Source organism: Synchiropus splendidus, chromosome 7, assembly GCF_027744825.2.
Source record: "Synchiropus splendidus isolate RoL2022-P1 chromosome 7, RoL_Sspl_1.0, whole genome shotgun sequence".
Lineage (NCBI taxonomy): Eukaryota > Metazoa > Chordata > Actinopteri > Syngnathiformes > Callionymidae > Synchiropus > Synchiropus splendidus.
The window spans coordinates 15,783,274-15,799,856 of NC_071340.1; the positions used below are offsets into that span (position 1 = coordinate 15,783,274).

Consider the following 16,583-nt stretch of genomic DNA (forward strand, 5'->3'; position numbering starts at 1 on the left):
TGGTGAGAGAAAGCATCACATCCAGTTTACCGAGTGAGTGACAGACAAAAGGAAAGGCAGATCACAACCTCAGATTCTGGACAAACATGGTTGAGATATCCAGGGGAAAAACTCCACACACCTGAGGGCTTTCATTCTAGTGAAGCCGCTGCTCTCACCACCATCTTCACCTCAGTTCCACGGCTGCTTCTCTTCTTCCTCCAGCAGCAGTTCATCTTTTCTAAACCAGCTAAGCTCCGCGGGGAAAGCATCACACCCAGGTGGGTAGAACAGAGGCTTTATTTATTGTACACGTGTCCTCGATGAGCTTATCATACAAAGCACAGTAACAAACAAAGGAGGTAGTCGAGTCTTAGCTGAGCGCTCTGTTCTGCATAGAGATGCTGCGGTCCGTGTGCTGGAACTCAGAAGAACTCAAATCTCTTTCTGTTTGACGTGCAGATCGGAATTGTGCTCTTAAACTTGCATAAAGTATAAAAAGATACATGGCAAACTCAAGAGAACAGCTTTGTCACACAATCACATGTATAAATATTTGCTGTCGCATCATTCGATTGAGTATTATGACCCGTGAGAGAGGTTTGGCAAGTACATCATTTAGTCAACATCCATTGCACATAAAGAGGAGGGGGAAAAAAACCTTCCTAACCTTTATAAGGTCCGAGAAACAATATTTGTGCAGGTGCCGCTGCACCTTCTCCTCAGCAGGTGCTGCGTGGGTTCGATGCCCTCAGCGCGACCCCGGCCAGCGTTCTCCAGGCGAAGGTGGAGAACTTGGCGGGGCAGGTCTCGGCCCTGCTGATGTAGGCGCTGGCCAGTCGGTGGAGCCGTTTGGCGCCAAAGGTGTTGTAGTGTCCCGGCAGCACCTGGTCAACCTGTCGGGGGAAACGACACCCGAGTCATCCACAGGTGAGACCACAACAGCGTGCGTGCTCTCCAGCTCTGACACCAGCGTGTGACAGTTGTGGTGAGTGTGGTGGACTTTGGTTCATGATCGTAACTTATTTTTAATACAGGGAACCTTTGATAATGACACTGGACGACTCTCGAGTCTCTGGATTCATGTTTATTTTATTAGATGGTGTGGTTCTCTGATGCGGTTGTCTGCCTTGGTTTACAACACATGCAGGTCTCACGCTGCGCTGGAGCCTCAGCGAAACACCGTGGTGAAAACAGTTGGATATCGGAGGGTAGGGTTGACTGATCGCGGACACACTCTCACAGGCAGCGCTAATGCTACGACCCGGCATCAGTGAGGGACCATCAACAAATTCTAAAGCGGTAAAAGTGTTTGCGAAATCTTCAATAAGGAAATTAAAAAAAAACATTTTAGGAGAGAGAAGTGTGAAAAGGTTTTTCATCACACAAGACAAAGGACTGACAGTTTGTATAATGATTTCCAGAATAGAATTTGACTAAATGATCATTTATTCATATTATTTATAATATTTCTTCAATAGCACCGAGGAAATGTGTCCAGACTGGTCCATAGTAAAAGTCAACTGTTGAGACATGAGATACAGCAGACAGACGGCTCAATCATGTATTTATCGTGATAATTATTGCCAAAATTACAACATTTAGAGCGATAACTTTTTTGGTCTATATCGCCCAACCCTATTACACACGTCTTTACCTTTGCACCGATGCTTTTTCCCTCCATTTTTCCAAATTCTAATGTATCAAAGACAACTTCAAGTATCTTGGATTTTGGGTGGAACAACACAAGCTTTGGGTAGCGATCCAAACAGCAAGCACACAACACTGGCAGACGCTTCTGCAGGTTGTTACTCATTTACTAGCATGTAAATAAGTCATGGAGACTTCTGTTCTGTCCATCCTTCCTGACACAGATAAACCTTATCTGACTTTTTCAGCCCTAACTTCTTCTCCCGGCACAAAAAGGGAGACACAGGTTATCAGCTCTTCCAACCCCAGCAAGGGCGGCGCTCCCTCAGAGCACTCTCCTCAGTCAGATAAGCTCAGATGTGTGACCCACCTGCTCGCTGTCCACCAGCCCCACCAGGCGCTCGCAGCTGCTGATGTAGTCACTGACGTGACTGTAAGGCAGCCAGTCGATCATGGCCCCGTCGTACACCACGTCGCCGCTGAAGAGCATCTTGTTGTCGCGGTCGTGGAGGCAGATGCTTCCCCGGGAGTGACCGGGCAGATGCAGGACCGTCAGTTGCTTGTCTCCCAAGTTGATGACATCACCTGGAAAACACGCGACGAAGGAACCTTTGAGCGAGGTAACAGGAGAGCTGGGAATATTTCGACCGCACTGCAGCAGGCGATTCAGCAGAACAAGCCAGTCGGGTTCAGATTTGAGCCTCGGCGGTGGATGATGGAGAAAGGTCACATGACAGCTGACTTTTGTAAGCCATCATTCTCTCATGCTGAAGTCAGGCTTCCACTTGTTCAAGGCCTTTTTACTGTAGGCTCCACACTGACAGCGTGACAAGTCCCACATAGGTGGGGCTCTATTGTGCGGTGAGGAGCACTAAATCTCCAGTGAAAAGTTGGAATTTGGTCAATAGGTGTGACTTTAAACCTGCCATTACTATCAACAAACACCAGTGAGTGAAGCCACGATGCCCTCAGACTGTTAACTTTGATTTTATTTGTCTATTTACACACACTAAAGAAGTTAATTTCTGGACTGTGAGTTGTACTGTTTGGCACAAATCTAAACCATAACGGTTGAATCTGTTGAAGACATGAGCAACTGTCTTCGATCATGTTAGTCAGACTTCAAGTTGATGGCTGACATTTGAGGAGGGGCTGTGAAGGCAGGAGCCGGGAAACGCAGGCAGAGACGCGTCACCACGTGCCAACAGAGGAGGGGGCGTCGGTGGCCCTCCTTACCTTCCTGCAGGATGTGCGTGGGCTGCACCGCCTTCACTTTGTAGTGTCTGGCCCTCCACCCGGGAGTGGGCGGCTCCACGATCTCGCGGTCGCTGAGCCAGGTCACCGTCTCGTAGTTGTCCCCGTTGGCCAGAGCCTCCACCTCCGCGCTGTGGACGCCCACCTGTTGGAACTGATGCAGGCCGCCCGAGTGGTCGAAGTGGGCGTGGGTGGCGACGGCCAGCAGCGGGTTCTTCTTCTGCGGATCATGACCCAGCAAGCCCTTGGCGTCGATGTAGTCCGGCAAGCTCCTCAAGCCCAGACCGGTGTCGATGACCACGTCCTGGTGGGAGCCGCGCAGCAGCCAGATGTTGGCCCGGTTCTCCGACTGGTAGAAGCGCTCCTGGATCCAGAAGAGGCCGTCCCCGAGCGACTTGTGCGCGTACCAGTCGGCCGCAGACATCACCGGTCCTGCAGTGGTGGAGGCGGGCCGGCAGGGGAGTCGCGCGCGCACGGCGGTGTTGTGCTAGTCCGCTAGCCTCGCGGCTAAAAGGTGATGCGCTCTCACCGGACTGTGATGGTGGCCGCGAGCACACCCTGGGATGAATCAAGCAACGCCATTGGACAGCACTCTTGACGGCGTCATCAACCTGATCCCGTTTATTGGTCAGAATTGACCCCGCCTTCTGCGAGGCACAGAATGGGCGGGGCATTTAAAGTCACACCAGCTGGCCGCGATCAAACACTTCGCATGCGGTTGTTGGTCAGTCTGACACAGTCGAGACAACAACTAAACCGGGTTTTGTTTGACTAAATTAACAATCATCGGTTCATAACATAAAAGCTTACAGATACTTTCCTGCGTTATCCGAATTTTGTGAGTATGCGAGGATGCTGTGTTGATGTAACATGTGACGTCAGTTGTCGGCACGGGACAAAAGAAACGTGTGTGTGATGTTTTAAGGTGGTGGTTGTAGGAGTGGGACAGTCATGGCCGGTAAGGGACGCGGGGTGGCTGCCTTCACCTTCAACATCGAGGCTCTGGGCATCGGCAGGGGGAGCATGCCGGAAGCCAGGGTGCAGCCCAATCCCCTGTTTCCAGTAAGTAGACAGCACATCACTCTGACAGGCGCAGAAACACACCCTCACTGCTCCTCTCTCTGTGATGCCGATCGCATCTCCACGGTCCTCACGCATCAGGACTCCGCCAGGTTGTGGGGGCAGCAGTCAAAATGAAGACTTCCATCATTCATTCCATTGGCTTTTTTCAATAACCCTAATGTTCAGCATATGAGGTCAAGTTCTAGAGTCGGGTAGATCTCACCTACATACAGTGCTGTAGAAATAAGAAAAACTTGACATTCCAAGTTGTGTTTGTGGCATTAACCTGAAGAAAAAGCCACAGCCTGCATCCTCTCTCCTTGGTCTCCCTTCCAGCCCACTGACTACAAACCAGTGCCTCTGAAAGAAGGGGAGGATGAGGACTACATGCTGGCTCTGAAACAGGAGATGAGAGGAGCAATGCAGCGCCTGCCGCATCACATCAGGCCTCTATCCAATAAGGCAGGTGAGCAGAGTGCATTAGAAACCTGACGGCGGGTGGAAATGCAGTTTCAGGCGCGTGGACTGCTGGCTCTGTCGATAATGCTGCACTTAGGAAGTGAGCCTTTTAATTCCACCCCCTGAGAGAGGCAGGGAATGTTGATATGATTCCTCCTGTCTCCTGCCTGGGAGGGTTTTATGAGGTTCTACTGCTTATGAACGCTTGTGACATCTAGTGATACACTGAAAGAATGCACCTGAATTTCATGTCATTGGAAGCTTTGCTTAGTTCAGGGCGGTTCACTAGACTCTGAATCCGACACATTCTGCCATTCACTAAACAGGTGTGGAGAAATACACGGCGCGATACCAGAAGCAGCAGGAGGTGGATGATGCAGATTGGACTCCAGGTGATGGCGACGCCTCTCACATCATGGGATCATGTCACGTAGTCACTCACGTTTGGTACTTCAGACTGGAATCGCTTCCCCAAAGAACTGATGCCGTCCAAGAGGAGACCTCGGACCAAAACTGGTAGTTTGTTATGATAGTTTCTGAGTGTGGGCAGCTGTTTTTAAAAAGAAAAAAACTATCTGATCCAGCTGGCTCAGTGAAGAAAAAGAAGATCAACAGCAAAGACGCCGAAGCTGTCCTGACTAAACTAGATGTAAGAATTTCATCCGTCTTCGACAGCTGGTTTTGAGTCTGTATTTGATTCTTTGATTCTGTAACCTGTCTCCGCTTCAGGAACTGGAGAAGAAAGATGGAGAGGGAGAGAAATCAGATGAGGAGAAGCCAAAGAAACAAAATGATGAAGACGAGGAAGACATTGAAGAAGAATATGAAGAAGAGGAAATCGAAGAGGTACGTCCAAAATCTGCATCTGTGGATCCAGAATATTTTCCTTTTTCTGATTTCAGACCTGGTCGGTATTAAGGGTGTGTCAACAATGATCCGCACACGTCGCCCTTCTGTTGCGTGCACCTCCACATGAGCAGACTATCACACTTCAGCCAACACACTAAGCCTGCGCCTAACAAAGCTCTCGATCTTAAACACTCAAAACGCTTCAGTATTCCCACTTAAAATGACAACTATCTACTATATTATTGAGTCCCACCTCATCCCACACAAAAACAGGGTCTTGCCCAAATCGTGTATTTATTTGTATTTCGCAATTTACTTTGTCACACAATATATTTTCCTTTTACTTTTATTTAGACCTGCCTGCTTTAATCTCTTCACCTTGTTTTATAAAATGTAGGGCTGTCAACAGACATTTTAATGGCACTGAAGCTGAGTGAACTCGCGGTTAATGGAAACATGAGTCACACATTTTCCAGCTGTACTAAATGTAACTTGAAGGAAGAGTTTATCAACAGCAGAGTGGCCATGAATGCTTTCCTCATGCCAACATTTGTTTACTTCAACAACCCAACACAGCAGATTCTGTCGACAACATTCTCTAGAAAAACCTCAGAGGTTCTGAAGAGGCTCAACTATGCTCTTGTTTGGACTAAATCTTCCTTTAAGTTGCATTTAGAACAGATACAAAATGTGAGATTAATTGGACATTAATCGCAGGTTAACTCGGATGTAGTGCGATTAATTCAGATTAAAATTGTAAGAAAATAGACTAGTTGTATTCTGAATTTTTCCTGGTCACAGCACCGCATGCGGTTTCTTGAGAACATGGTGTAGCTGACCTGGACACGCTAGCTTCCCATCTTCCCCATGAAACGGCAGAGTCATTGCAACACTCCACAAACCCCTTCTGTTGCAGGAGAACGACTACATTGAAAGCTACTTTGACAACGGTGAAGACTTCGCAGCTGACAGCGACGACAACATGGACGGCGAAGCCACATACTGAAAATGCTGTGTAAGACTTCTGACTATTATTTATGGACACTGCACTTAACTGCCGTTTTCTTGCAAAGACGAAAACCACGACTTTCTTTCTTCAAGAGTTCGATGCATTAAACTACACTAGATATAAGTCAAAATAGATTCATTTATTGATTCCCTGCCCTGCAGCAAAAGTCCACAGGTTGAAAGGCACATACTCAGAATAACAAGTGGCCCAAGTGATAAAAAAAAAAAAAAAAAAAAAAGGGCGACATAATAAAGTTAAAAATGAGATTACTATATTGAAAGTATGAGTCATCATGGGAACCGTGTGCACTTCCCAGTCGCCTCGAATATTTGCAGTTCTCTTCAGGCAAGCTAAACTACTGCTCAAAGAAAAAAACTTCTTCCAGTAAATAAAAATACTGTGTTACTGAAGTTTTAAAAGTCCAGGAATAAATTATTTTCTCAGACACAATGGCATCAAACAGACCTGCGAACTAAGAACAGCTGGGATGAAAGAAGAACCTACAGACGACATAGTTGTAGATTCCACCTCAAATTCGAAGCGTTTCATTGCAGTCATCCATCTTTATTCTAAAATCCATGACAAAAGTGAGTGTGGGTCCCTTTGGCAAGCAACAGCACGCCCCAATAAATGGTTTCACAAAATGATTGAGCCCAACTTGAATTCACGTGGTAAAGTGCCAGTAAGGACAAATCGCCTGAACATTTCAATCAAGTCATAGAATCACTCAGACCAGTTCGATGGCAACAGCGTTTCAAGAGTTAAGTCTTTCCCCTTTCGCCGTTTCCCACGTGACCCGCAGCCGGCCCCGGTGGGTCGACGTGTCTGACCTCGTGTTCAAGTCCGACGCCTGCGTTTCCTCCAGCAGCATTGTTCAAACTGTTGCCCCCCAGGTGGGCGACAGGCGGGTGGTGGGTAGTTTGTGATCGGTTGCCATGGTGACTTACGTCGGCTTTCATGAGAACCTCGTAGTACAGCAGATAAAACACAGGCGTGATGATACCGACAAACAGCATGATGGCAACAGCAGTCCACCACCTCATCCCCCAGTCTGCCCCGTAATAAGGGTCTTTTCTCTGCACTGGTTTGTACTCGATGTCCCCCGGTGGAGCCGGCTGCTGCTGAAGCGTGAGGGATGAAACCACTTCCTGTAAGCTGCTCCGGGAGGGACCCGAGGATTTCACCAGCCGCTCTATGTCCTTGTCTTTCTCCAGGAGGAATCCCTCCACGCTGTCTGTGGAGGAGCAGGACTCGGTGGAGGACTCGTAGGGATGAGGGCCCACGGGGGACAGGTGAGGCTGACGTCTGGTTTCCGTCGGGGAGGCAGATTTGAGAGGTCCGCTGTTGTGGGTCTCGGTCAGAACACTGAAGCGTTTCACCGGAATCTTCACGGCGCGAAGGGCGAAGAAGTCCTGCTCTGTCAGGAGGCTGTTGGCACGCTTGAGATCCGCAACCTGCCAACAAGGAAGCACGCGTTGGTACAATGTGACGGCGCAACAGTGTGGGCACTTCGTACCGAGCAGTGGTACTGCAGGGCGATGCTGTTCAGAGTATCCCCCTCCAGGATGTCTCTGGTCAGGAGGACGATGTCGTCCATCCTCTCTCTGGAGGTGCTCCGCCTCTGCCTCTCTCTGCCTCGGGACCGGAGTTCATAGCTCTCGCCGTCCTCCTCCGACAGCTCGTTCTCGGATGCGTTGCTTCCAAACAGGTAGGCGTGGCCACCGTTGGCAGGCTGGACCAGAGTGGCTGCCTGGAAGCCATAGTGTTTACTGGACATCTTCACTGCGGCCAGGAGAAAAGGACACTTGGATTAAGCTTAACTCTTTGCTAGAGATATCAGCATTGAGAGACACTTAAAGAGACACGTAACCATGATGAAAGAGAGCAGCTCAAGCTGCGGAGGAAATGACAACATGACGGATGTTAATAAATAACCTGATTCCAAATACGTCAGTTGCTGACTGTGGTGTTTGCAGGAGCCCATGCACGGTAAACCTGACACACGGGAAACCTTGCAGGTGACTTTAACAATGGACCAGTGTGGACACATTTCCTCAATGCTATTGAAGAAATATTAGAAACAATGTGAATGACTCATCATTTAGTCATATTCATATACAAACTGTGAACTGAAACGAAACGAAACTGAAACGATACTTTATCATAATTCTCTCTCCTAAAATGGTTGTTTTTCATTGCCTTTATTAAAGATTTCACTGATACTTTGACCGCTTTATAATTTGTTGATGGTCCCTAACCGATGCCGGCGCTGCCTGTGAGAGCGTGTCCGCGATCAGTGAACCCTACCCTCCGACATCCAACTATTTTCACCACAGTGTTTCGCTGAGACGCCAGCGCAGCCGCAGACCTGCGTCAGAGAACCTATGAGGACCACTCCATCTAATAAAATAAACACAGATCCAGAGACTCAGAGTCGACCAGTGTCATTATCAAAGGTTCCCTGTATTAAAAACAAGTGTAAAACTACGATCGTGAAGCCCACCACACTCTCCACAACTGTCAAACGCTGCAGAGCTAGAGAGCGCCGTCGTGGTTGCGTCATGTTCATGTATGCGAGTCGAATTTATCGTGAGATGCAAAATTGCCATTGTAGATATTGTGTTTGCTGGTATATCTTGTACGATAAGCTACCGTCCATCCCTAACTCATGGCATTCAGTTACATTTCAAATGCGAAAAAGGTGCAGTTTCTACCATTGGCAAGGCAATAACATTCAGTACACACAAAAACTTCATTGAACTTTGATGGCTAAGTTGGTGTGACACACGCTGTGAACTGAAAAATCCATATAGAACAGCTGCTCTGCACTTTATCTATATAGGGCTTCATCAGACCTTATTTTATTTATATATGCAGTTATGTGACCTCAAGATGAAATGGCAATTATAATAAACTTGTCATAAATATGTTTGATCCAGGACCTCCAATGATCTGGTCCTAACTCCTTGCACACTCCTTTCAGGCCAAGAACGCTAGCAAAAAATGAAAAATGAAACTCACTCCATGACCAATGTACTTCATCAGCACAACAATAATTTCAAACTGTATGTACGTATGATGTGTCTGGACCAGGAAATCATAATCATCACTTGATCCAAAGTACTGAACGGTTTCTAAAATCATCCAAGATAATATTTATTCTAATATACTTGGGTAGGTCAAAAAGAACGCCAAGTGAAGTGAAAATAGGACGGAATTGTGACAGCACCAAACCTTGTTGAACAACATGCCTCCGGATTTAGAATCAGATTATTCACGCAAACCACTGGACAAACGCGTACGTGTCTATTTAAAAGAGAATTTCGGTCTGGCAAGTGGAGATGTCAACACCACTGGATCCTGGTTGCAGTCAAGAGATTAGACAGATAAGACTGACCTTCCACCAGGGTGATAAGCAGCGAGACGGGCAGTACAACCAATACACGTGCAGCCAGTCTCCTCGATTTATGGGCAGATTTGTTGGAATATTTCTCTCACTCCGGGTGGCAAGAGAAAAAAACAACCCACACTATGTTAACTAGTGTTTCTCAAAGACAATGTCACCAACAGCAGGGTTCCAACTCTTGTGACGTTGGTGTTAAAACACAAACCATGGAGCGAGTTTATTGAAGAAATGACCTGAAATCCACGCAACTTTAGTGGCTATAGACCATACGTGGCTAATTGTAGCGTCATATTAACTTCACCATTTGCCCGTTTGGACCGAACTGACGCATGACAAATATTTGTTTAGAAAAGTTTTACCTCGCCGATGAGTGTGATCGTGATCGATCATTGATCAACGTTAGAATCCATCGTAGAAGCGCAGAAACCTTCGCTCTCACTTTAGCACTGACAAGCGTCCCTCGGTAGCACTAGCTGCGCTGCTAGCTACTGTTGACGCGCAAGCGCGCACGCCACGTCAACACATCATTACGTCATCACGCAACACCAGGACTCCGTTACGCATGTTCTCTCGGCAGATGGCGCCACACGTCAAAAGTTTGTTTTGTATTTTGGGTTTATAATGTAGACAATACGCCTCAAATTCTTTCTGAACAAAAATGTCATCCGTATAACTGTAGTGCAAATGAACAGTGTGGTTTTGAATGGTATTATTTTAGATTATTGAGTTAACACTGGGTTAATTTTGCCAACACACTTTGCAAACATGAGGACGAGTTTGCGAAGACAACAAACGTTATATATATATATATATATATATATATATATATATATATATATATATATATATATATATATATATATATATATATATATATATATATATATATATCGCTGTATTTGTATTACATTTTTGAAATCAGCCTTATGTTATTTATTTAACCGTATTGCTGTTTATGTTCCATTTTTGAAGAGAGCTTCATTTTATTCATTTAACTGTATTGCTGTATTTGTTTTTGAATAATGTTCCTGGCCTAACTGGTTGGTGGATGTGCTTGACCTTTACTTTTGGATTTCATTTATGAAGCACAGTTCACCAATAAAAAATTGGATTTCAAATCTTCTTACTGTGTTCAATTGACTAGTCATGCGCTACAATTTTTTAAATATCCTACACCTCAAATTCTTTCCCAGGAGACCTTTAGCAGATATGACATAAAATGCACAAAAAAAAAAAAAAAAATATATATATATATATATATATATATATATATATATATATATATATATATATATATATATATATATAAAATCCCTACTTTCAGTGGCAGCAGGCGTATATGTTTCCTACCAGGTGGTGGCGCTGTTAGACACCACAGACGAGCAGACAGGATTAAAGCGTCCAGTCGCATTAGTCTCCGCCACCGGGAGCAGAGCTGGAGACCCCGCACAGCTAATCTGTCCACCGGCACCGCGCGTGTACAGTAGCGGCCGCTCTCACATGGCGTAGGGGAACTGAAGAAAGGAAGCTGGGGGGGTTTCTCTGACCACTTGTTTCGCCGGCTCCATTCAGTCCCGTTCCGAGATGTTGCCGAGAGAGTAACGGACTTCACCTACATGTCATTTTGCCTTCTGTTTTGTGCGCGAGCCACCCATCGATGCCGCCCATAACTTGAATATTATATCTTCTTCATCGGGACCAAGCACGGTGTCAGGTAAGTTTTCTTTTTAATGGTCTTTTGAACTGTTCAATTGTTGGGTTGCGTTTCGTGAGTAGCTGCCGTAAAGAGAGTTGAAGTGGGAAAAGAAAAGACGCGCACAGACATATATATCTATATATATATATATCCTCATCAATGAGGGCGGACAGCTCACATTGTTGGACCCTATAAGACAACGATTAAAAGTGCTTGCCCCCCCCCCGCGGAGCACTGAAAAGCCTAAATATTGATTCAGCGCGCTCCGTAAATGAATGGCCGGGGACGCCCATTGACGCGGCAGACAAACGCTTCCATGGTTACGTCCAGGATCTCCAGTGTGATCACTGCGCTTTGTGTGGGGTTTCTCGCTCCCACCGAAATCACAACAAGAATTCCGGGGGAGCTGCCAGACACGGCGCTCATAAAGGCCGTGTTGACTATAAGCTATAGGCGGACTGTGGCTGTAAGCGGTCGCCCTGGCACGCTTGAAGTTGCGCGCATGTGTTGCTACTGTTGCCACTGCGGTGCCTTGTTGTGCAGCAGACTGTGCGCAGATGTCCCGCTCTGTTTAGGATTCACACCGCCGGGCTGCGGGAGGGAGGGGGGAACTGACAACCTCTACCTTGTCTTGAATTGATCTGACATGATGTCATCCTGGTGCTTTCAAATCTCTTGTGTCGCCCCCCTCAGCAGAGTTAAATCCCCTTTCTCGCAGGGGATGAAGGGAGGAGGTATCCATTCAGCACATCCACCTGCTCTCCCCATCACTGGCAATTCACAGTCAGCTGCATCTTTGTTGTTGAGGCAGTTGAGGAATTACAAGCAAAGCCGCCTTTGTCCACCAACAAGCAGTCAAACTTGCCATGAAATGTTCACCAATTCACGTCAACTTTAACCTGGCTTGCGTGTTCATTATCGGCCGCTTCTGAAGATTCGGGGTGCCGTCCTCCTCCTCCGAGGCTCTGCTCCTTTGTTTGCCTGTGTTTATGTCATCGCCTGGCAGGGGTCAGGCCCCAGTGGAGGGGCTTGAATGTGATTCACTGGGCGGAAACTGTTTTACGGCTTGCTTCTCTCTCCTTCTGTGGCACCCTCCCAATGGTCACACAGCACAAAAAAAGAGGGCCATAAACAGAGACGGGTCATTGATGAGAGGTGCTTGAGCGTTGCACATAGGAGGTTGATATTTGCGTGTGTGCCAGAGGTGCATAATAGATGAAGGCACAGCATGGCCGCCCGTGCAACAGGCTGCCTGCTCACCATCAGTCACTTGTAGTATAGTACTTATAGTGCCTCAGGGAAAGTTACCGACAGTTAAAGTGAACGAGTCTAACCAAAGGAGGAAACCAGTGTCCACCTCTTAAGTTATCAACTCACTCGATTCTATTTAATTCACATGACCATAAGATGAATGTTACCAGAAGTAGAACGATGAAAACTGTTTCACCATTAGATACACCTTTTAAAAGTATATCCAAGTATATAAACTTTCCAAAAGTGTTTCGGAAACAGCGCTGTTTAGGTGATTTTTTTTTTTTATTTTATTTTCGGAGGCTTTTATATCGTGTTGCCAGAAAGGGTGAACTAATGGAAGCCATGTTTTTTTTTTTTTTTTTTTTTTTTTGAGACGCTGTTGTGATTGGAGAGAATGGGCAGGAAAAAAGTGTGTCTTCTAAAATGCCAACAATCCTGTGGTCCTCTTAGTGGTCCAGACCAACCACATATTGTTCTTTGTCAGGGGATTTTGCAAAGGTCACCGCAGCCAACGCTCAACCATGACCTCACTGTCAACTCAAACATGGACGACCACGCAGGCAGTGTTTGCTACGTGTTGTAGTAAGCAGGGGAAGCCAAGGCCCCTTGTGTTGCAGTGAGGCGTCGCGCTCCATCTCTGGAGTCAGTTCAGATCAGAGATGGCTTTTACATGGACTCTGGAATATTTACAAGTAAAATAAAGCTATATCCTGGATCGAGCATCGATGATACGCCTGTTGTAACCTTGAGGCTCTACAGCAAGAATGTGAAGACTTGTGTTCTGAAGGACTCAGTTTGAGGCTCTCCACGGTTGGTAAAGCCACTTGTGTCAAACACAATCACACAAGAGGCGGAAATTCTAAACCTAGCCCGAAATTATGGCTAAACCATGCTGACCTTTGTCAAAAACTCCCAAAAATGTTTGAACAATCACACATCAATTGTTCAATTTTGAGATCTCCACCTTTCCTTCTGAAAGTTTGCGTATCTAGAATCCCTCACTCACAATACCACAAACTTTGTGGTGTATAACTGAAGAATAATATGGAAGAGCTGTCTCCACGTGGGACTCTGTCAGGCAATTCAATTTCCAAAAGGGCCACATTATATACTGTGACAACAGATTAAACACAATCTTGTCAACTGTGGCTTACATTTTATTTCTTCAATATTCTAAAATAGGAAAAGGTGTAATTTTGCCACGACATTATAAGCTTCAAGCGTTATTTGATCATATATTACTTCATTTTGTTTTAAGATTCTCAAGATAAATCCAAATGATGTTTTGTTGGTGGTGAACATCCTGGTGACAGAACTATGGGAAAAAAACATATTATCATATTAAGATTTTTTTTTCCTCTACATTTTGAGGAACAAAAAAACTGGTATTTTAATTAAAAATATAATTTAAAAAAACACAGGAGAAAAGACCTGTTATGACATGTGGTTTTTTTAAATATTCCAGTTTAGTTTCCATATTTTTACCACGACGTGTTCACAGGAATATGGCTGTTGAGGATGCAGATGGGAGCCCACAATGTGAATGAATAAATGTGAATTTATTTTCATGGCAACACACTTTAACACACATAACAATTGTATTTGATTCGTTGAACATGTGACAGTGACAAAGCACAAACAGCCATCTAGATTAACATGAAGTACCTCATCCTTCAGTGGAGCAATGGATAGCGCAAGTCTGCAGATTCAAAAGCGCAACTTCAGATTTGGTTGTGACTCACCACGGGGCAATGGAGCGTGCTGTTGTTGTGCTTCAGCATGAGGGCACGAGGTTCTGAGCTTCCTTCTTTCTTCCTGATCCCTGTTGATGTTATTGATCGCTCGCTCCGACTCACTGACTAGTCATCCAACACTGTATAAAGATCCCTTGTTATGTTGCTCTGTGCTTCCTGGTTCATGAAGGTACAAATTCATTTAGGCGTAACATTTAGAATTTACAATGAGTCCATTCAATGTCCATTGTTGTCTAAGCCCACCGTGTTTTTGTGGCTAATGCTATATTTCTGATCCAACGAATGAACCAAGAATTGCCTTCAGGATGGATTCAATTCAGGCTGTGCATTGGCAAGTACCTTGCGATATGATATGTATCCTGATACAGGAGCAGTGATACGATACATTGTGATATATTGCCATAATGTAAATACAGCAATTTATTGTTGTTTTAAGGCAGAATGCATTGCAATATCAGGCGCATGAATGTGAGTTTATTGTGCATGAGTTTATTGTTCGATTTCAGTCCAACGGAGGAACGAATCGTTATTGTCACAACTGCAGCAGCATATCCAAGTGTCTATGCATTAAATATAGATTTAGACTATTTAAATTTCGAGACAATACCAGGATTCTGTCAGGATTTTGTGGCAGAACAAAAAAAATAACAAATAAAAGAAATGATCGAAAGGCATCAACATCAAGAATCAATAAAGAAAAATGAAGCTGGGCGGAAAGTTTTCACATCTACTGAATTGGTGATCATGAGAAGTAAATCTCTCTCCATTCTGCAGCTGTCCTCTCACGGTCCGTCTCTTATATTGTCTGGCCGGAATGTGTGACTGCAGTGCTGTCATTATCAGTCATTGTGATGTTTCTTAGTGGATTTTCCCATGAAAACCACACGGAAATCCACCATGTGCATTTCCACCTCCATGATGCCTTATGTGTTATCTGTTTGCGGCAATGTTTCCGCTTCGTTTTAATGCGTATGCGATCACGTGAGCGTTCATCTTTTAAAATCATTTTTCTGATCACGTCGCAGCTCTTGTTTCAGCCGCGGCTGTGTGCCACGCTAGTACATGTAGCGGCAACCCTGCAATATCACACAAAGACGTATATTCCAGCAAAAATATGGACACAATATTGTGGGCAATATTTGTGCATTATATTTTCTTACACCTTTGGGCTTAATGGCAATGTCTTTGACTGCTGACCGACTAGCATGTCTAGCAGTAGCTAAAATTCCCGATGGTTCAAAATGGATAAAATATGTCCTTTTAACTTGTATATGCATGAATGAAGCAGGAGGTGAATCTGTTATCTATTATTTTTCCAATCATTTTGTCAATGTCCATGAATGTTTCTTGGCTTTTGTATTGAGTGTATTTCTTTGAATTTCAGGTCTTTTATCTTCAAGGTAGCTTGTTGCGTTTGGATTCAAGGACTTGATGAATGACTGCTGCTGTACTGTGGATGTGTCCCCATTTACAACTGCCTCAGTAAAGCGCACATTGAAAGGAGGAAGGAATGAAAAGGATGTTTTAAATCCTGCTCGGGCAGGAAGTTAAAAAAAAATGGTGGGAATGTAACAAATGCTCACCAAATGATAAAGACTCCACGGGAGAATAAAAGGGTGCTACTTCAGATTCGGGGCTTTGGAAGCGCCGTTCCTTCTCCGGTAAAAATGCGACCCCTTTCTGTTTCAAGAATTCCTTTGAAATGCAATTAGCGTTTTGGTCCAGACTGAGTTGGTAAGGTGGAGCGAAGCGATGCCTTTTCTTAAGACGTTCCTCTGCCAGTTGGGCTGTGAAGAACTTGTTTATCATTGAAACCTTTTTGTACAGGCGGAACCATTTCCAAATGCCGGCGATGAAAAATGCTTCACATTGTTTAAGCAGCAGCTCCTAGTGAATCGGAACCTCTCTCCTTCGGTTAGTCCTTTATCCCTTGTCCTTGAGAAGTAGATACTAAGGGGGAATGCTTGATGCCATTGGTCCAGCTTAAGCTGGGCACAGCTGTGTGGACAAAAGCGCAGAAAAACTCCTTCTTCTGTTTCTTTTGGTCACACTTGATTGGCAGCCTGTTGCCCCTGAATGAGGAATACCTCATTTCAAGAGAGACAATAGCTGGAAGGCTGACCTCATGCATTTCTTCCTTTTATTTTAGGCCATCCATTCTTCTTGTTTCATTTTTCCTAGCCAAGATGCCATTTCACACATTTCCCAGAA

At 45.2% G+C, this 16,583-nt stretch overlaps 4 protein-coding genes across 7 annotated transcripts in view; 2 read left to right on the forward strand and 2 right to left on the reverse strand.

Annotated features, from left to right (window-relative positions):
* Positions 1 to 270: 270 nt before the first annotated feature.
* mblac2 (metallo-beta-lactamase domain containing 2) lies at positions 271 to 3,445 on the reverse strand. The gene is made up of 3 exons (XM_053871475.1): positions 2,866 to 3,445; positions 2,000 to 2,214; positions 271 to 875 (listed from the first exon to the last, which is right to left on the reverse strand). The coding sequence occupies exons 1-3, from the start codon at positions 3,305 to 3,307 to the stop codon at positions 702 to 704; spliced, it is 831 nt and encodes a 276-aa protein (XP_053727450.1). The 5' UTR covers positions 3,308 to 3,445; the 3' UTR covers positions 271 to 701.
* On the forward strand, positions 2,914 to 8,675 carry polr3g (polymerase (RNA) III (DNA directed) polypeptide G). Of its 4 annotated transcripts, none has more exons than XM_053871478.1 (9): positions 2,914 to 3,607; positions 3,809 to 3,945; positions 4,282 to 4,411; positions 4,731 to 4,796; positions 4,861 to 4,920; positions 4,989 to 5,053; positions 5,134 to 5,250; positions 6,170 to 6,268; positions 7,477 to 8,675. In XM_053871478.1, the coding sequence occupies exons 2-8, from the start codon at positions 3,835 to 3,837 to the stop codon at positions 6,257 to 6,259; spliced, it is 639 nt and encodes a 212-aa protein (XP_053727453.1). In that variant the 5' UTR covers positions 2,914 to 3,607; positions 3,809 to 3,834; the 3' UTR covers positions 6,260 to 6,268; positions 7,477 to 8,675. The 4 variants fall into 4 exon arrangements, with proteins under 4 accessions (XP_053727453.1, XP_053727454.1, XP_053727452.1 ...); XM_053871479.1 differs by having other exon boundaries at positions 2,914 to 3,397; XM_053871477.1 differs by having other exon boundaries at positions 2,914 to 3,721; positions 7,477 to 8,674.
* On the reverse strand, positions 6,394 to 10,165 carry lysmd3 (LysM, putative peptidoglycan-binding, domain containing 3). The gene is made up of 3 exons (XM_053871473.1): positions 10,028 to 10,165; positions 7,779 to 8,044; positions 6,394 to 7,716 (listed from the first exon to the last, which is right to left on the reverse strand). The coding sequence occupies exons 1-3, from the start codon at positions 10,056 to 10,058 to the stop codon at positions 7,024 to 7,026; spliced, it is 990 nt and encodes a 329-aa protein (XP_053727448.1). The 5' UTR covers positions 10,059 to 10,165; the 3' UTR covers positions 6,394 to 7,023.
* A 987-nt stretch (positions 10,166 to 11,152) lies between these two features.
* Positions 11,153 to 16,583, forward strand: part of adgrv1 (adhesion G protein-coupled receptor V1) — an 83,035-nt gene continuing 77,604 nt past the window's right edge. Inside the window, 1 exon segment of the mRNA XM_053870340.1 lies at positions 11,153 to 11,382. The gene's annotated coding sequence lies outside the window, so the exon portion shown is untranslated.